This window comes from Fusarium musae, chromosome 8, assembly GCF_019915245.1.
Source record: "Fusarium musae strain F31 chromosome 8, whole genome shotgun sequence".
Lineage (NCBI taxonomy): Eukaryota > Fungi > Ascomycota > Sordariomycetes > Hypocreales > Nectriaceae > Fusarium > Fusarium musae.
Window position 1 is genome coordinate 551,839 of NC_058394.1, and position 19,452 is coordinate 571,290.

The 19,452-nt window shown below is 47.6% G+C and overlaps 8 protein-coding genes across 8 annotated transcripts; 2 read left to right on the forward strand and 6 right to left on the reverse strand.

The window, feature by feature from the left end:
• Positions 1-256: 256 nt before the first annotated feature.
• On the forward strand, positions 257-1,338 carry J7337_010411 (uncharacterized protein; the record flags this gene model as incomplete). Its single annotated transcript, XM_044827996.1, has 2 exons — positions 257-353; positions 413-1,338. The coding sequence occupies 2 exons, from the start codon at positions 257-259 to the stop codon at positions 1,336-1,338; spliced, it is 1,023 nt and encodes a 340-aa protein (XP_044676550.1).
• A 205-nt stretch (positions 1,339-1,543) lies between these two features.
• On the reverse strand, positions 1,544-1,894 carry J7337_010412 (uncharacterized protein; the record flags this gene model as incomplete). Its single annotated transcript, XM_044827997.1, has 2 exons — positions 1,544-1,716; positions 1,771-1,894. The coding sequence occupies 2 exons, from the start codon at positions 1,892-1,894 to the stop codon at positions 1,544-1,546; spliced, it is 297 nt and encodes a 98-aa protein (XP_044676551.1).
• A 1,059-nt stretch (positions 1,895-2,953) lies between these two features.
• Positions 2,954-4,178, reverse strand: J7337_010413 (uncharacterized protein; the record flags this gene model as incomplete). The annotated part of the gene is made up of 2 exons (XM_044827998.1): positions 2,954-3,824; positions 3,859-4,178. The coding sequence occupies 2 exons, from the start codon at positions 4,176-4,178 to the stop codon at positions 2,954-2,956; spliced, it is 1,191 nt and encodes a 396-aa protein (XP_044676552.1).
• A 7,287-nt stretch (positions 4,179-11,465) lies between these two features.
• J7337_010414 (uncharacterized protein) lies at positions 11,466-12,321 on the reverse strand (the record flags this gene model as incomplete). The annotated part of the gene is made up of 3 exons (XM_044827999.1): positions 11,466-11,700; positions 11,939-12,162; positions 12,217-12,321. The coding sequence occupies 3 exons, from the start codon at positions 12,319-12,321 to the stop codon at positions 11,466-11,468; spliced, it is 564 nt and encodes a 187-aa protein (XP_044676553.1).
• A 966-nt stretch (positions 12,322-13,287) lies between these two features.
• J7337_010415 (uncharacterized protein) lies at positions 13,288-14,160 on the reverse strand (the record flags this gene model as incomplete). Its single annotated transcript, XM_044828000.1, has 1 exon — positions 13,288-14,160. The coding sequence occupies one exon, from the start codon at positions 14,158-14,160 to the stop codon at positions 13,288-13,290; it is 873 nt and encodes a 290-aa protein (XP_044676554.1).
• Positions 14,161-14,607: 447 nt separating this feature from the next.
• J7337_010416 (uncharacterized protein) lies at positions 14,608-15,840 on the reverse strand (the record flags this gene model as incomplete). The annotated part of the gene is made up of 2 exons (XM_044828001.1): positions 14,608-15,735; positions 15,784-15,840. 2 exons carry the CDS (start codon positions 15,838-15,840, stop codon positions 14,608-14,610), a joined length of 1,185 nt encoding a protein of 394 aa, XP_044676555.1.
• A 776-nt stretch (positions 15,841-16,616) lies between these two features.
• On the reverse strand, positions 16,617-17,985 carry J7337_010417 (uncharacterized protein; the record flags this gene model as incomplete). The annotated part of the gene is made up of 2 exons (XM_044828002.1): positions 16,617-17,599; positions 17,643-17,985. The coding sequence occupies 2 exons, from the start codon at positions 17,983-17,985 to the stop codon at positions 16,617-16,619; spliced, it is 1,326 nt and encodes a 441-aa protein (XP_044676556.1).
• A 558-nt stretch (positions 17,986-18,543) lies between these two features.
• J7337_010418 (uncharacterized protein) lies at positions 18,544-19,387 on the forward strand (the record flags this gene model as incomplete). The annotated part of the gene is made up of 3 exons (XM_044828003.1): positions 18,544-18,576; positions 18,621-18,875; positions 18,920-19,387. 3 exons carry the CDS (start codon positions 18,544-18,546, stop codon positions 19,385-19,387), a joined length of 756 nt encoding a protein of 251 aa, XP_044676557.1.
• Between the last annotated feature and the right edge of the window lie 65 nt (positions 19,388-19,452).

Sequence of the window (19,452 nt, forward strand, 5' to 3'; positions counted from 1 at the left end):
TCCTTGGGGCTGCTGAAAGGGAGCTTCTCAGCCGACGAGGCTGGAATCCTGCAAATCCTCATGATGAGAAAACCGTCAAGTCCTGCAGCTAGTGGTAGGACTATGATATTGAAGTCTCGTGTGACTCCATCCTTGAAGATTATCACATCACGCCGGAAGACCTCCAACGCTGGGTAAGCAGAAATGCACCAAACGAAGTTCATGTCTAACAGAATCCAACCTTTAGAATCCGACAATCAAAGGTGATTGTGGGGGTATGACTCTTGGGAAGTCCTACTGCGTCGAGTCGGCCAGTGAATCTGTGTCTGAGCCAAAACCTGAGCCGAAGCCCTCAACCACGAAGCCTTCTAATGGTGAGACTCCTCATAATCTACATCTCGCGTTGCCATATTGCTAACGAGGAGATACCCAGAGATCAAAACTCCCGACACACTCCAACCCGGTATCGTGAGTAACTGTAACAAGTTCTACATGGTTAAATCGGGGGAAGGATGTGCTACCGTTGCTTCGAAGAACGGGATCACCCTAGCTGAGTTCTACAAGTGGAATAACAAAGTCGGTTCTGCATGTAACGGTCTTTACGCGGAAGCTTATGCTTGTGTATCTGTCATCGGGCACACCTCTGCTACACCAGTACAGACCAGCAAGCCATCGAACGGCATCGAGACTCCTTCACCAATTCAGGATGGTGTTACAAAGGACTGCAAGAAGTTCCACTTCGTTCAGACAACCACGACGTGCGCGTCAATCGAGGAGTACTATAAGCTGCCTTTTGCGACTTTCAAGTCCTGGAACCCAGCTGTCGGAAATAACTGCCAGTCGTTGCTAGCCAACTACTGGGTCTGCGTCAAGGTCAAGGGCTGGAAGCCAAGCACGCCCACGAAACCCAGCAAGCCAGCTAACGGCATCGAGACACCTGCAATAATTCAACCAGGCTTGGCAACCTCTTGTAACAAGTTCCACAAGGTAAAGAAGACCACAACTTGTGCATCAATCCAAGACTATTATAAGATCACGATGGAACAGATCGCCCAGTGGAACCCAGCAGTTGGCTCCAAATGCACAGCGCTTTGGGCCGGATACAGTGTTTGCGTCGGTGTTATAGGTCAGAAGCCATCTCCGACTAAGCCTAGCAATGGGGTCAAAACGCCATCTCCAGTTCAAAGCGGGGTCACCAAGTCTTGTAAGAAGTTTCACATGGTACAGAAGACTACGACCTGCACTTCAATTCAAAACTATTACAAGATTACAATGGCACAGCTATATAAGTGGAATCCTGCTATTGGAGCCAAGTGCACCAATGTGTGGGCCAACTATAACGTTTGTGTGGCGGCGTAGGGTAGATATAGAGCGGCGAGGTGGAAATTGGAGGGCTGATGTCATCACAATGTGTACTAGGTTATTGAAGACTTGCTTGCCTGGTAGCTGCATCCACGGCAAAATATTGCATATCTTAGAATATGATGCCAAAATTACACATATAAATCATTCCGCCCGTCGCTCCAACAAAATTGACCCCTCTTGAGGTTGGGTATCTTCAGTCCTAATATGCCGTCCACCATAATCCTATCTCTTCCATCCGGTCCGAAGGTGTTATCTCTGCCTTGGGCTTGGTACTCCTTGTGCTCTGGAATATGGAGCTGTTTTTGATCGAAGAGTGTGTATACATGTGATATTCCCGACTGGGAGCATAGTAATATGTGTAGTAATAAGCCGCTGAACTTGTGTTAGCATATGTCAATTGAAGTTGGGGTTCGGTTGGAGACGTACCAGCTGTAGCGACAATGGCGACAGTGGGGAATGCGCGAGCCGCTTGGGCTGTCAATTTGGGGGCAGCGGGTTGGCGGGGGAAGTCGAAGCGGGGAAGCGCTGAGCCGAATGAATTAGTCGTCATGATTAAAATAATTGTGCGACGGTAATTTGAATGTTGATTTGAATGGTGTTCAGTTGGATGAGTAGTCAATTGGTGATGAATGATATTTACAAGTTGCTGCTCAATTCCCTTTTATCCTCAATTGACCCGGCTGATCCCGATAATTTGGTCTTGTGCGCTGAGATCATGGGCGTTCCCGAGTATAAACTCGAATGGTGCTGTTACGAAGCTGTGGCCTGATTGCTAAAAATTGCTGGTTTCCATACGCTGGAGACGGAGAAACCCCAATAGTTCAAATTCACATGATCCAAAAGTCATCTCACATTTTGGCCCAGTGTCGTCATTCTGCCCTGAGGGAGACCCTTGTCGGGCCAGGGGTTAGTGGCATGATAATGGTTTGACCCGTGTTTTTGACGCTCAGCGCCAACTCCCGCCCCGTACATTTCTGAGCCGGTAGCCAATAAGATCAATCTTATCTAATCGTTGAGGTGGTGAATGCCCTCACGAGCGATGGAAGCCCTCCTAAGGAGAGGCAAGAAGAATCAAAACCTCCACTGTAAATAATTTTAAACCTAAACCGAGGTAAAAGCTGCATCGAAGAGTAAAAATGTCCTCCTGTAATAGTATGCGAGATATAGCCAATTGGTATCTCAGATAACAAGATGCTTATTTTCAGCATAACACAATGTAAGCCGTCATACACCACGCAAAAAAAACACAAAAAAAAAAAAAAACACAATAACCTCGATTTAAAGTCTGTGACGACGCAGCATGAGAGGTACAAGTTAAGGATAAACACAGCTAATAAGCGCTTGGGAAACATTGTATAACATTAGGGTAGACTCAGTGGAATCTATGGTATGTATTTGGCTACCCAGTCTAGAATCAAAGGTTCTCTTGCTCCCTAGGCACTCCTTATATATGTCTCGAGTGAACACACCCAAGAACTACATTTTGACATATGGTCTAAAATTACAGAAAGAAAAAAACTGTCATATCTATCGCAAGAAAGCAAAACGCCGCATACTCCAAAGTAGTACATGAAGAAAAGTAACCTGATTAGAAGGCCTAACAACTGGACTACTGAGGCCCGCCATATTGGCCCGGGGGAAGGTTATCCCAGGTCCAGTCCATGGCTTGCTGAGGCGAGGCTTGTCGATAAAAAGCTTCGTAGTCCGCTTGTTGCAGCTTCAAATTCCGCTCTTGCTGCTGATCTTGGACTGTCTGTTGCACCTCTAGGTCGGTCTGGGCGTCACCAAGGTAGATTTGGTTGATGATCTGATCAGTGATGAGACTATGGTCTCCCATGAGCCCGTTGCTCAGGGCTTGGCGAATTGTATATTCTCCCAGCTCGCGAGGGACGGTTGTTTCGACATATGGCGATGCTGGAACGGTCCGGAATCTCGTTGTAACCAGCGGCGGGAAACATACTGCCCACATAGCATACCACTTGGCTACGCCGCCAGTAACGCTATCACGTGCAGCTATGAGGGCTCTAAACTCTGCAGGGAGCATCACACCGGTCTGCTCAATACCTGCTTTATAACACACAGTGTTATTACAGTGTTCTTGCAGGTTTTCCTCAGCGTTGGGACCATTGAACTCCATGCGACACTTTTGATGATAGAGTCTGATACCATTGGCGTTGGCGCATGTTCCGTCCTGCTGCATGCTCTCCTCGGATTCGGCCCTGACGGTAGTCTCGGTGTCACGACGTCTGACGAGCCTCATGGTCCGCAGCAGATGGCTCCGCATGAGGTGCTGGGAGACATCACTAGATCGACGTAGACGAAGACTGCTGCACTCATGGAACTGCAACGGGTCTGAGATGTAAAAGGGGCATCCAAAAGTCTTTGGAGGTCGGATGTCGCCAAGAGGGGGGAAGCGCCAGCCATCTGGTGGCGGTGGCCCATTGCTTCCCCCTCTGCCTTTCCCCCCCTTACCTCCACCACTAGAGCTAGATTTCTGGGAGTCTTTCCCCGTACCTTTCCCTTTGTGTCCAGATTTGACGACCTTTTTTGAAGAAACCCTGTGACTGGCGTTTCCATGGGTCTTGTAATGGCCATGGGTTGGAGGGGCTGATTGGGGAATAAGCTTGCGGAGAAACTTTGCGGGCCGAAAAATTAGTGGGCGTGGCCTGCTGACCCCACTCAGCCAACCGGTACCTGCTGAACGTCGCTGTGGGAATACCGCCCTGTACTTGAGATTGGTGTCGCTGCTGTCCACAGTCGTTGACGACGTATTCATGGGTGCCGCTGTTTGCAATAGATGCTGTTGTGAGAACTTCTGTCTCGAACGACGCCATCGAATCTTTGACAGCCTCGAATTGGAGACCAAACTTGTCCAGGGGACATCCATAGAAGCGCTGTGATCATAATGCAACTGAGAAGGCATGATTGGAAATGGGGGCAGCTAATAAGCGAAGGCTAAAGTCTCGGGAAAATTATGCAGTGTCTTTGTGGAACTCAAGGCGATGAGACAATGCTTGAAAAACTCAGATATGTAACATGGGCGTCTATCTTTGCTGAGGCCTTGAGCGGACCGAAAGAAGCCTGCGAACTTATAAGAAGGCAGTAGTCTGCCTCTTACACAACGGTGTATGCATTTTGAGGCTCTGCTGCCGTTCCATCGTGAAGCTGGCTCTCTACTACACATACGCGCAGCTATTCAAGAGAGCTCCCACAACCGCGGAAATAAAGCTACCCTGCGAATTAGCCTATTAGGCATATTGCTCTTCTACCTCGCGAAAAAGCCCTGAAAGTAACTGTATTTAAAGTTTCTCATTATCGAAAGAGGAATAGTGTTGTGACACGCCCCGTTATTTGTCTCACCGATAACCTTAATCTTCGGCTTCGGGGGAACAGGATCGTGGACTACAACTGGAAACACAAGACTTCCAAACGACAGCCCTGTCTTAGATCGCTCATGCCATCCGCATGTGTGTCCTGTCCTACGCGGATGCGGAGGGATGAGATCATTTATTGTGTCCCGCTGCTGCGGGGTGGTAATCTCATTCGTAAATCACATTCGTCGCAGGGGCCTCCTCACATTTGCGTGGTCTCTGTACGCAAATGTGGAATATTCACTGCGGTAGAACCCCTGTCCGAGGCTCTCATTCGATGCATAACTCCACTATTGACTGTTGTGAGACACATCATCAACTCTCATTCGCCGCCACTGACTCAGTTTTTCCTGGCTGCCAAGTCCTAGGTGTTCGCATTTCCGGTTCGCATTGGCCAGGCTCGGAGCTAACTAGTCGAATCCTGTTGACTGTGCTGTGACTGGACATTAGGAGGAATTGTTCAAAAGTTCGAGTACGCGATTGTGTATAGCATCATGTCATCGTATCCACGGTTGCGGAGCATGACACTTGAGACCGAAAATACTAGCTATTTATACGTTTGACAGAACTTTTGAATCAGAACATAAATTTCCCCGTAAACTCGTCATAAAGTCACCTCCTGGTTCAGCATGCCCTCCTCGATCACATCTTCAACGAGGTTTGTAGCAAGGATCCAATACACCAAGCCATGTTCGCTAACTGAGCCGCAAATGCAGCGACTCGAATCAACCAACTGAGCGCCAAGGATACGATGAACGTATTCAGGAGTGGCTGTCGGATGAAGGGCTTGACCTCCAAGGCAGGCTGCTTACCAGACTGGCACCATTGCACAGCCTCACGACCCAACATGAAGCGATAACGAATCTATTAAGACAAAAGCTTTAAGGCAGACCGACGCGGATATCTGCTGCCTTAGAACTTTTGAAGGAGATTAAAAATGTACCAACTTTTGTGATTTTGAGGCGTGCCTTTTTTAGCATAAGCGACTAGAAACCTTGAATTAGATACTCGCAGAACATCAACGATACGTGTTGAGGCTACAATAATATTTTTTTTTTTTGACATTTAATGCTATGAACGAGTGAGGCGCACGATGCAAGCGTTAGCTATCAAGACACAGTTAAGGCAGCATACCGACCGCTCATTCAGTTGCCCACCAATGGAATAATCACGCGTCTCACTAATCTGCCTCGAGTGTCTGCACTTTGCGCATGTTTTCACACCCCTCTCGTATTCGTAACGAATTAGCCATGTCTAGGAGACGGTCCCCCGTTGCCTTGTTGTGTGCAATTCCCCAACCCTTAAACCCGCGTGAAACAGACCACTAAGCAATTCTCAAAACCTCAAGAGACCTAAAGTTGTACCACGAATTGGCAAGGTCTATGACCTTGCAATATAATCGAGCCTACATCCATTCTTCAGTACGGATATCCGACTGTAACATCACTTGAGAATTAGGAGGGTCGCACGATGAAAATTGGACAGAGCAGTTCTTCAAGGCCGAGGATATTTGTAGGGCATTCAGATGAGTCCCCCGATGGCAACCCTGATACTGCCCGCGCAGCGAAGGATAGGGTACTGGTCAACACAACTCCGCTGCCTTTTGGATCAGACAAACAGTGCAATGGTCAGGAGTCTCAACAACCATATGAGATTTCGGGCACTGCCATTGATGTCAAAGACCCACACAGCCATCATAGACAGACTCTCGAACCACCGAAAGACGATCGCCAGTCTCAATGTAGGGCAAATACCTCTCTTCTACACATTCAAGAAAGCTGACCATTTACTCCATATCACAACGATAGGACAGAAGTTTGCGATACACGATATCTGGCCTCTGGAGTGCATCCTTCTCTAGAAGCCTACGCGGAAATGACAGACAGAGAATTCCTCCACGATGGAAGGAGTCTTCGACAAGCAACAGCTTCATTCGCGAAAGGAAAGTATTCGGAGGATCTAGGGACGATGAGATCAAAACCGACCTTGCTCCCAAAAGGCAACAGTCAAAAACAGCTTTTTAAGGAAGGACACCAAAAGGATTTAGCCCTTTCAGATGACAAGGGCACAGACAAGGCTTTGAATTCAAAGCGAAGGGCCGATGACACCAAGGCATCTCATAAAAGGAGTCGTACTTCCATGGCAACCGACGCCAATAAGAGGCTTGAGACATTTGCATGTCCGTACTACAGAAAGGACCCTGAACGCCATCTCGATTGCATTAACCTGAAGATGATTCGAATATCAGACGTCAAGCAACATTTAAAAAGGCGGCACACGTCCAATTACTCGTGCACCAGATGCTTTGAGGGCTTCTCCTCGTCCGAGTCATACGAGGAGCACGTACTATTACACTCATGTCCGATCGCTGAGTGCAACAACAACGATGGCGTTTCACCCATTGCGCAACAAGCACTCAAGGACCGTGTTGACAGAAATTCCTCTCCGGAACGTCAGTGGCATGAGATATGCAGGATACTGTTTGGCAAGCTCGGGCTATCACTGAAGCCCTATCAAGATGGTGTTTTCAAAGAGATAACAGGAATCATCCGTGGCATATGGAAGAGCGAAGAACACACTATCATCTCAAGTTTGAGGGAAACACAAAATGTACCTTGTGCGGATGAGTTGCGTCCGCTGCTGTCCAAAATCCTTGCTAAAGTTGAAGATTGCTTTGAACAAAAAGAGAAGATGTCTCTCAAACGCAGTCTGACCAAGAGCATTGAATGTACTGAGAGAAAGCCAAGAGAGGAGGAAATTTTGGGGCATGACTGCAAGCCTTCGGGGCACAGCACTATCAAGAACAACAACGGGCCTTATGATCCAATGCAAGACTGGCCTTATTCAGCCAGTTTCGACACATCTAATAGCATCTTTAACTGCGGTATGGTCCCGGATTTCCAGAATCAGCCGGTCAATTGCCCGATTATGAATCTCTCAGCAGGTCTGAATCATCCTGACGGTGGAAGAAATTGGCATTCTATGGGCCCAAATTCGATCACTGCAATGGAGAATATCGTGGCACATCAAGTTTCTGTGGAGAACTTTGCGTTCATAGAAGACGATCTCCATTCAGCTCAGATGCCCGATATGTTTGACTAAATGGCTGATACGTGCATCACACAATCGGGGGGGCTTCTTTACGCTAGAGACGAGGTTTGCGGCACATTGAATATCTCGGGATGCATTGGGGGCTATAGCAGAAAGTTCGTCATTACTTAGGTAGGCCAATATCGCAGGCTTATTCTTGACAGGGCATTGTCACGAGTGTCTATTATAGATACAGCTGGGTTTGGACTCGTTTATAAGGTGGACATCTTGCGCTTTGATATGAATCAGTTACGTCTAGACAAAACCTTTGGCCCTTTGGCATATTCCACAATTATAACTACTCCGAGCTAAGTACGGAAACGAAGCATTGACAGTAAAAGTATCAGGTTACAACTCTTTTGGTTGTCAGCAATGCCATATCCTGGCTGTTGAAATTCACAACTTTCATGGTATCACCGCATAAACAATGATCCTGAAGGCCTGAAAACCAGCTACCAAAGCAGTGAAGTTTGGGGTCTACACAGTATATTACCATTTTAATATTCCAATTGGCCGCTTTTGAGGGCTGGCCGTTTCCCCATATTGGAATTTGACGTGAGTGCATCATTTCGAACCCGCGGATTCATTCCCTAACTATATCCACTTCAAGTTTGGCACTAGCATGTGAAACGGATGTTGCTGGATGGACACTGGTGAAAATACATAGTACCATCCCGTTTATTTATTGACATGATTAATAGAAACTATTGGCTTCGTTATTATGACAGTCAACCCTAAGCTCAGTCACCCTGGAGCAAGCGTACTGCCGGAACATTTCCGCTCGTCCATAACACAGATTAGCAGGTCCTCCAGAACCATTTCGTACAAGATATCGATAAGTTTCGGGGAATTCTCTGGTGATATTCTCCGATCTTCCAGAGCTTTTGCAATATATCTAAGCCCATTGGCATTCCAGAAGTCACGCATCACGGAAATGCTTAACCCGGGGTCTCGATCCAGGAACCATGACCGAGGCTCTGTTGTATCGGGAAATACAATAGACCAAATTCGAAACCAAAGTGCCTCTTGATGGGTACATTGAACATCCATGTCAACATCAAGCAACATCGCCTTCTGGCTCTCGGTTAGCCCAAATAACGGACCTGGGATGCGCTTCTGGCACTTCTCCTCCAAAACGTGATCATCGCGGCTAATTTGACTGTCAAACGTCTCGTAGCAGTTCGGACAGTACAATGGGCGTGAATGGCACTGGAACAAATGTTCGAACAGGTCTTCGATGCTTCGAAGGTCGCTTGTAAGCAGACACTCTCGACATTTTTCTTGATCATAGATGTAAAAAGGACAAGCGAGATATAGAAACACTGCTGAGGAGGTTGGACGAGATAATGACGCCAATTCATCTTCATTGAGGTCGTGGTCATCGCCTGTTCCTGTGTGGGTCATTGGTCGTATAAATGAAGATTCGAAGGGTTCTGACGAATGGAGTTCTTCTTTTGTTGGTGTGATAGATCCCAACCTTTCCGTCCAAGTCCTGAACCTTGCAAGCGTGCATGTCTTGAGCTCAAGTATCAGTGCCTGGAACCACTCACTCGCGGCAAGCTCTTCTTCCCAGTGTTGAATGTCATCAACATCAACTTCATCTTCTGTGTCTTCTAGAGATGAACCTTGAGAGTTCATGTCATTTCCGGGGAACAAGGGTGCGACACATGCGGGTAGAGGTGCATTAGTCTGATGAGCAGCCCAAGGATCACATTGGTCAGCGCTGATCCGCTTGACCTCTCTGTCATCCAATGGGGGGGTTGAGCTGCTGTTGGACTGGGAGGTGTTCTGAGTTGTTGGAGGGTTGTGAAACTTTGTTTTTGTCATTTCTGCTGTATGTCTTTGTGTGCAGGGCTTCAACTGCTGAGAAAATATAGATAAACGATTCAGTCCGCAGAGAAACATCATGAAGAACTTTGGCAAACGTGTTGATACTCTCCTTGCGTTTACGAACACTGATGTCCCTTATATTCCGGGCCTCACAGTCTCAGGATCTTAGTCTGATCATCTCGTTCCTTTCTTGAATACACAACACAAATGTGTGAGTTCTTGACATTCCACCAATCATACTGACTTTCGGGGAGGGTTGAATGCAACAATGCGCAGCTCAGACGCCACCTGTACGAGTTGAGCCAATAATTTTGGGTCAATCTCGGGTCATTACGAGCTAGGTACGCAATTGTGGAAGCGTTGACACCGGAACTTCTGATGAGCGATCAGATGGTTGAAGGAGGCTAAATAGAGGTTGAAACGCAATCAGTTCTTCATGAACTTTACCTTACCTATCAGCAGTTTTCAAGACAGGCTGTCTACTCCCTGGAATGATAATGGCTTGAAATGTGAAGCTTCATGACTACACGGTCGCATTGAGCGACGCAAATGCGGAGCTGGTATATTTTATCCGCCACTCCAACGGGCAAGCCACGAGATTGGCAGCTGGGTTGAAATGACGCACTTCATTCTCTCGGGAGGTTGCTTCATGCCAGTATGTCGTGCATAAATGCAGGTTTCAGGCCTTTGTCCAACGCTTCTACGGAAGGCTCGAAAAGGACAAGCCGTACCTATTGAATGAGAGTGGCTTACACGTCCAATCGCCCAAGCCGAGCCAGTCCTGATGGCACACAGCTTTCAGCTGTCAGCTAAGCACACGTGGAGTGCTGGGAAACCTTCCAAGGCGGATGATGACCGAAATAGCTGTTTCAAGCCATGACTGGATATGAACACAGCCCGACGGTCAGCTGGCCTCATATATGCCCAAGACCAGGACCAACCGTGAATCGAATCCATCGGGGCTCCCCTGGAGGATCTCTCGGGTGCATTCGTCACCCAAAGCCTAAACGGCCATGAGCAGCCATGCCGTCACGCATTATGCATTATGCCATCTAAATTGTTTATTGCATGTCATGATGTTCGCTACGTTTTGTAAATGGTGGCCTCACTAAATCTAGAGCCTGTTAACATTTCCCTTCGATTCAAGCTAGGCGTAGAATGCGATGAGCTGAAAGCATTTATTCGCTTGGTGCCCAACAACAGGAATTTATCTTTAGTGCCCAATTACTCTGCTACTACTGTGATTGCTCCCAATCTGATGTGCATCTTCCAGCCGAGCATTTTTATAGAGCATTTTAAAGTCTTGTTTAGTTTTGACTTGACTTCTCTCGGCCGGGATAAGTTCTCAGACACAATTTTCAACGCAAATATCACATGTAGTTTGTGTCAATACCTCATAGAAGAGCTATCGCTTATTGCCATCCACATTATGTTCTCATTGCATCCTGTTGATGGAAATACTAGTTCACAATAAACGCAACTTGCTTATCGCCTGATTCAAATTGCCGAGTCGTTAAGAATGGTCTCATAGTCTTCCTCATGCTAGTCAATAATGTGCAATCGTGTACTTTCAATTGAGGACACTGCTTGGTATTGTCATAACGCTGGACGCTGATTGTATGTTAAGAAACCACTGAGTTCTAGCTTTATCCCATTCAATCCTTTTCAGCCTCGAGTAGGCTAATCTGTCAGACCAATAACGTTTCTTTCTCGTCATCAAGATACCTCACATTAATACCATTGAAGAGACCTTCTCGGTCAACCATATCAAGGGGATGGATCCCTTATGTTCCTAGCAAGAGACCCTGAATTGTAGGCTAGATAGTGGTTTTAAGGGGGGAAAAACTGTGAGACCTCCACAAAATCGTCCAGCCAAGCTTCGTAATCCATGGACAGTGAGTGGATCAGCGCTTCGTCCGAAATACCGATGTTCTGTGGTGCCATAGATCCTGTCACTTCGCTTGGATTCTCCGCTGGTATTGTATTGGACTGAGGGGAATTGGAGGAGATGTCGAATCCATTACCTGTCGAATATCCTTGAGATTGAGGATCCGGAGTATCGAGACTATGTTGGTTTATCGAGCTTCCCTGCATGCTAGAAATGTCCCCAGGCGTTATGCTAGGTCCAGACGAGCCGTAGAACGGTTGATGACTAGAAACGAATGGTGGCTGCTCAAAAGATAAACCTTGGGTCCAATAATTAGAGACTGACTCGGCGCGAGATTGTTGCGGTTGTTCCAGATTTTGGCTTTGGCTATGCAGGTGAGTGATGTGAAAATAACTTTGCTGGCGGGACTCCTTACTGACTCGTCTGTGCAAGCTGCAGATCGGAGGCCTGTGGTTGTGGTGCATACTGATTCACTTGTGCCTGATGAGTAAGAGTTCCATTCTCATTGAGTTGCGAATGAGTAGCCTGTGGTGAAGCCTGCTGAGATTTCTTGCGCTTCTTTCCAGATTGAGCTTCATTTTGAGTGGCCTGTAGGTTGGAGTCCTGTCGTGGTAGTTGCTGGGACTTCGCGTTTCGTACCTAAGGTAGTTTAGCAACATATTTGCTGTCAAAGAACTGTTGATGGGGAAATACTCTTGGCACCGGCTGGTACTTTGCAACTTGTACTCCATCTTGATACAAGTTAGAGACGAACTGTGTACCGCAAGGTACTGTTGGTGCGAGCCTTGCGGCGTCCATTTGCCAGGTTGGAGGTCTGTCGTCATCATTCCTAAAGACGTAGCGAGTCATGTATATGCTGTCAAGTACAAGATCCAGAGAGCCAGTATTCAGTGGTGCGATTCGAGCCTTTGCTGTAAGGTAAGGAACCGCGATCTCCACAAAGCGTGTCCTTGGCCTTTCTGTGCGCGGGTATAAGAAGTCCCACAGGTTATCCCATGCTTTCTAGGCTGGTTCACCGTTATTGGTATCCCGGCATCGTGACAGCTCTGACCCGAGCATAATGCCTGATTCTCCCGCGGTAGTACGGACGCATTGCGACTGATCATGCTGGGCTTCATTCTTGTCTTCCGAGATGTCCTCGCGGCATTTCTGGCAAACGAAAGGGGAAACGTGGATGTTGGCTCGGTGGCAAGAATGGAGATGAGTATACAAAGCCACCATTGTTTTCAAAGGCAGGTTGGCACATGCGTAAAAGCGAATGCTATCGTATTTGTGAAACGGGCATTCTATGAATTTCGGGGGATTCTCAGCATGAGGATATCGGGGTTGGCTCGAAGACTCCATGGGGGCGTCAAGAAGATGTAATAATTGTGTGGTGTGTATTCTGAAGCAATGAAGAAGAAGAAGAAGAGTCAAAGGAGATCGCTGGCAAGGGAAGGGTTTGGTATGGTAACACCTGCCAGGGTAATTCCTTCCCGAACGTGGATGAACAGAGAAAAGGATGAGGAAAGAGAAAGCTTGAGGGTATTAGCTCACGCCGAAGGAAGGAACTCTACGGCGATAAGCGATAAACCTTCGTCCACATATCGAGACGAACTGCCTTACCTTGCTTTACTTTATAGAGTGGCTCGGCAATTTAAATCGGGCGTCGAACAAGATGCGTTTATTATAAACTAAAATTTCCAGCAACAGGACATAACGTGCTTTTAGCTGACCGTTCCTTATGCAACAATACCAATCAATAGCCCCGGCCCCATGAAGTTATCACTTTGTAGACACAGTGTTGAGCTCGTTGAAAGAAAGCTCAGGCTGCTTATCATGATCGAGCAGCACAGCTGGATCAAAGATACAAAAGATCAGGATCGCAATTGCGATACAAACACCATCAAGACCAATAAAGTATCCCTCAGTCTTCATCAACTTTCCATCCCAACCTTCAAGAAGTTCGACCGTTCGGTAGATGCATCGGATGTATACAAACACGACAGATATGATGGTGGCGTAGATGACGAAGCGTTGGCTCTTGGCGAGTTCAAGACCTCGTGTTCTCAAGACAAATATTGCAAAGAGAATGCAAAAGCCCGTCATGCTGACGAGTTGGAAGATGATACCAGATACCATCAGGTTGGCACCTGGCTTGGTGTCTTTGCCCTTGTTCGCTGCTCCCGACGCAAGACCGCCCCCGCCAGCCTGGATCAGAAGAGCCAGGACATCAACGACGAGAAAGATCCAGAGGTAAAGCTTAGGCCTTATGACAGAGTATTGAGGTCCGACCGCCTTGATGAGATATCCCAACGTGACGTAAATGGCGGCAGCGACAAAAATAGGAGCGACGACGAGGGTAGTGATCTGAAGGAGGAAAGCAATCTTGTTGTAAGCGCATTTCGACGACCACGTTCGACCAATCCAGCCGATGAGTTCGATGTACGAGGAAATGGCTAGGAGGTACGAAGTGGCTTTTCGCTTCTGGAACGATCGAACGATGTGATAAATCCCCATAGCGGCAAAGATGAGACAAAAGACGATTCCAGCTGCTAGGCTGGGAACATAGCCGTAGGCATTCTGAAGGCCTGGGATAAGCTCTTTACAGCCGTTGAGAAGATCGCCTCGGGCGTAGGAGCCATCTGCTATTGACATGATGGATTGGGTGAAGAGTGAAGAACACAAGAAAGCTGACGCTGAAGAAGAGCGAAAACCTCGAGCGAAAACTTGAACCCCAGAATGAAGGGCGCTGGATCTGCAACAGTCCCCAGGACCAACAAGTCCCTCAGAGCTTCTGCTGTTTTCCGAGTCATTCGCTGACCCAACACCGAGTCGTGTTTTACCCGCTTAGATACAAGCATGGAGCTTGTTATCAGGGCTGACAGGGATAGGGTGCGACGTTAAATCTTACGGTGTGTGAATAAGTATGGGGACGACATCCTTTCTATGACCACGTAAAAAGTGGCACAGATTAGTTGTGACATGTCGCTGAAACCCTTTGTTGGCTGTATCACTGGGCACTGACAAATACCGGCTTATGAGACATTTCTCGTCATGCATGGAGGTGAATACGACAATTATACTTTGCTACACGTTCTATGCTCACCAACCCTGAATCTCCTCCACAGAGACTTTCAATCCCTTACTTGGCTTCGCCACAATTCCATCCGTGATATCCCGTACCTCGTAGTCCTTGTCAATGTCAAACCTGTATCTCCCTACCAACGCGCACGTAAGAGCCATAAGCTCAGCTAGTGAGAACTTTTGACCAATGCAGCCTCGAGGGCCGTGCAGAAACGTCAGGAATGCGTAGTTACTCTTTGAACCGCCTGAGTTGGCTTGGCCAGGCGCCATCCACCGCTCAGGGTTGAAGTCATCTGCATCCGGACCCCAAAGTTCGTGGGCTCTGTTGATGGCCCATGGACAGAGGATGACAATTGTTCCTTTGGGGACGAATGTGTCGAGGATTCGAGTGTCTTTGAGGGCATCGCGGACGGTGAAGGGGATTGGTGCGTAGAGTCTTAGTGATTCCTGGCAGACTGCATGGAGATAAGAGAGGCTATCGAGCTTTTTGGCATCAACGTCGTCTGTGAGACCATCAACATTCTGTCGAATCTCCTCTCGAAGGCGGTCTTGGATATCATGGTTCTTTGCCAGAAGAAAGATTGTCCAGGTTAGCGCTGCAGCACTGGTCTCGTGTCCAGCAGCCAGAAAGGTCATCATCGTATCAACGAGTCCTTCATCGGTGAAATGGCCAGACTCCAGTGCTGTAGATATGATATCAGATGACAGCTTCTCCTTAGCTGCCATTTGAACTTTCTTCGCGTTGATGAGTCTCTGAGACGTTTCCCTTGCTGCTTTCGAGGCAGCCAAAACGCCCATGTTTCTCTGAAATGGGAGGTAATCCGTGATAATGGAGGGCAGCACCAGCTGAAGGACCGTCAAGAGCTTAGCGCCACGACTCTGCTTCACCATTGATCCATACATCTTCATGGTGTCCTCAATGCTTGGATCTGCAAGAGACTTGAACTCATGACCCATTCCTGCAGAACCGATGATATCCATAGAGGCTCTGCTCGCCCAGTCCACAATGTCGATTTCTGAAGTTGATTCCTCTTCGAGTTCCTTTTCAATCCCGCGAACTAGCTCTTGTGCTTTGCTCCAGAAGACGGGATATAGCTCCTTGATGTGACGGAAGCTGAATGCCGGCATCAAGTTCTTCCTTTGCATCTGAGCGTATCAGCTTTTTTTTTTCTCTCGCGGGACGGGCTAACATACCTTGTGGACATCTCCTTCTGACAAGAGCAGCCCATAACCTAAGATCTTGCCGACCATTGCGCGGAGGAGATGAGGCTTGACGTAGTCATAGCTGTTCTGGCCAAGCACCTCTTTGAGACCTTCCGAGCTTGTGACGACTAGCCTTTCTTGGTTAAATAGATGTCTATCTAGTCAGTACGACTCTTGCATAAGTGAATATCACTCACTTGTATCTGATCAATCCATTGTTTTCAATTGTCCTTGACCAATGTCTGAACGGCAATCCAGCAGGCTGACTGACAGACTCTGCCCAATGTCCATTGATAAAGCTCGCGCCCTGTCATTGTCAGCCACATTCTCGGTTCCATCTTCCACTACAAACCTTTGGTTGCGGGAGGTGTCTCAAAGGACTAAAGAATCGAGGATATAAGAACACCAAGTAGAATGCCCAAACGCTCAAGAACGCCAGCAAATACTTCCCCATGTAAAACGGGGCATGACGAATAGAATAATCCTTATGGTGAAGTATTTGGGTGTAGATTGCAAAAGCGAGAGCACAAATGGCCCAGGGTCGGTAATAAGAGAGAGAAACAGCAATTCGTGGCATAGTGAGGATGGTGTGGATGAGGAGGAAATCTCACGGAGTTGGGTATTTTATGTGCAGGCTTACCCACTCGAGCTTTGTGCAGGGGTAGGCGGGGCCTTGTTACGTGCACTGCCACTACGTGATTGACTTACAGGCGCCTTATAGCGTATCTTCAGTGGACGCTGCACTAAATTAGGCGGTATAAGATTCACGCGATGGTTGAGGTCCAATTGACATCTTAATATTCTAAACCACGTTCTATAGTTCATCATGCGAATTCTCTCTTCTTAAATCGCAGCTTAACGCCAACAGGCGGCATAACAGCCTCTGTAACCCACTGACTCTCCGGCCGAACTCCATTATGCTCAGGAAGCAGCTCAATATCAAAACGGCTCAAAACATGATACAAAATCATCTTCATCTCGAAATCGACAAGAAATCGGCCCGGACAAGCATGTTTTCCATGTCCAAAAGGAAGATAGGTCGAGGAAGTCGATACAAACGACAGAGTTGGGTTAGCGTCTTTGCCATCAGGTTCAGTCCTCATATCGGAGAATCTAAAAGGATAGAACTTCTCCGGGTTCTCGTAGATATCAGGGTCTTGATGAACGGGATACGAGAGGATTGACATGGTTGAGCCATTGGGAAGAGTATGACCATCTGGAGTTTTGAGACCATCTGGCGCAACAACCTTGCGAATCATAGCTCTGTTTCCAAAGCCATGTGTTCGCATCGATTCTCTGAGAATGCTGTCTGTTTGAATCATCTTGGAGACCGATGCTTTGTCAAAGACACCACCACTCTCTGCTAGTACATCAGCCATCTCTTTTCGGATGATTGCAGTCGTGTTGAACTCGGCATCAGAAGCTGAGATGTTGATCAAAACATTGCTGATAGCAACAGCAGTCTGATGGAATGAGGCGAGGTTTGCAAGACAAAGCCGATCGGAAATCTGAGAGGGCGATACTTGGCTACCATGCTTGTCGATGGCATAACGCATCATCATCTGCAGATTATCTGTTGGTTCATCAACTTTCTCATAGAGCCCAGGATTCAATAGTTTCTTGGTCCTCTCCTCGTAAAGAGGCTGAATATGCTTTTGAATCTTCCATCGTCTGTACCGTGTTGGCAATGTGACGAGGAAGCCAATCAACGGCTTGAGAAGCGATGGAGTGTAGATCAACAGTCCAGAATTCAAAATGAATAGGTCTGCAAACGCCAGCGAATCTTTCAGATATTCCTTATTGCGGCCTTGAAAATTAGCTTACATCGAACAAAAGGAACTAAGACTCACAAAGAGGCAGGCCAACAGTGAATCGACTCGAGACTTGAGCTACAATACACTTCATAGCCTCATAAACATCAACCTCATCATCAGCCCCAGGCTTGATATACTCAGGAACGGCATACTGGAGCTCATCATCAACGGCAGCAGCTAATATCTCAAGAAAACGACCCATCTCCTTCTTGATGGCGATACTCTGCCACGGATCTTGGATATAACTTGCATGTCCAGAGTTCCAATCTCCTTTGTCGATCTCTCTGAATCCTTCGATTGGGCTGAGCACAGCGTCTGGCTGTGAAGCAGCCCATCGTGTATGATGGTGTGCTAGATGGATTTCCTCTTTGAAGCCCATACTGGGCAATACGCAGGTCTTGCCATGTTTGGTGAACTGATTTATTAGTTTCGCCCACTCACTCTGGAGGAGACATACTGTTTGATATGCTTCGAGAAAAAGCTGCCGACAGTCCGTGAGATACGCCCACTGTAATTTGAAAGGCAGATATGAATGACGCTCAAGTCTTGGAAGACTCGAGGGTAACTTTGGGGAACTTTTGTGTTGAACCAGATAAACAGCCGCCAAAAAGATGGCCACAAACAGGTAAGCCGCCATCACGATTGATGCTGAGAATGCCTTCACAATAATGTCAAAGCCAGAAAGAAAGCTCGCTACCCTAACGAGTACGTACCTCACCATCAGCCCTTGCCGAAACATCGCTAGTTTAAGGTACTTCAAATTTAGCCACCGTTAGCTTCACCCTGAAAACAAACGGCCACGCCACAACCGCATCCCCTGCTCCACCAAGCTCCATAGTAAGCTTCCCTCAGACTATGACATTCACGGCCCGGAAAACATCTATAGATACTTCTTCCAATCTCATGTTCTGCAAGGAACATTCACCCCGCCATCACAATGTCAGCATCTTCAGACGTAAAAATCATAGTCGTACGTTTCTTCTCGTCAAGTTCGTCAAATCACTAACGTCTCAGGCCGGTCTTCCGCGCACTTCTACGACAAGTCTCAAGAAAGGTCTTGAGATTCTAGGCGTAACGCCTTGTTTTCACCTTGGAGATCCTCCAGCGCCAATCTCCCGCGTCAAAGAAAGTGCAAGAGTACTCGCTATCCAAGACCGCAATGAGAGGCTCAAAGCGCTGAAGAAGTTGTATGGTGGCTTTGAAGCTGTCTTTGAACCACCTGCTAGCGCTCTGGTCGATGACATGCTAACAATCTACCCCAACGCAAAGGTACGAATCATCCACTCTCCATTGCAGCTTGCTCACATCTCTAGGTCATCCTCTCCGTCCGCAAAAACCCGCAGGTCTGGCTCGCGTCCTACTACGGCCTAGGCATTGATCTCCGCTCAAAGTGGTACCGCATCCTAGGGTACTGGATCCCTGGCGTGATTCACTCCAGCGACCTTATCGTAACCTGGTCAAAATACTACTCCGACAAATTCAACCTTGAGCAAGTCCCCTCGGAGGACCTGTACCATAAGCACAACCAGTGGGTTCACGATATCGTGCCTGCGGGTCAATTGCTCGAGTACCAGCCGAGTATGGGATGGGAACCCCTGGCGCGATTTCTAAACAAGCCTGTTCCGCAGGACGAGCCGTTTCCACGTGTCAACGAAGCTGCTTTTCTTAGAAATGTGAAGCGAGTTGCTATGGGTCTTGGATCGTTGGCTTGGCTGTGTTTGTTTGTTGGTCTGTATTACGCTGGATCCATGGCGTGGTCAATGTTTGCGTCTGAAACATGAGTCGAGTTGGTTGAATAGCAAAAAAAAGAAACTGCGCCACGTACATGCTTCTCATTGCCGGTCGT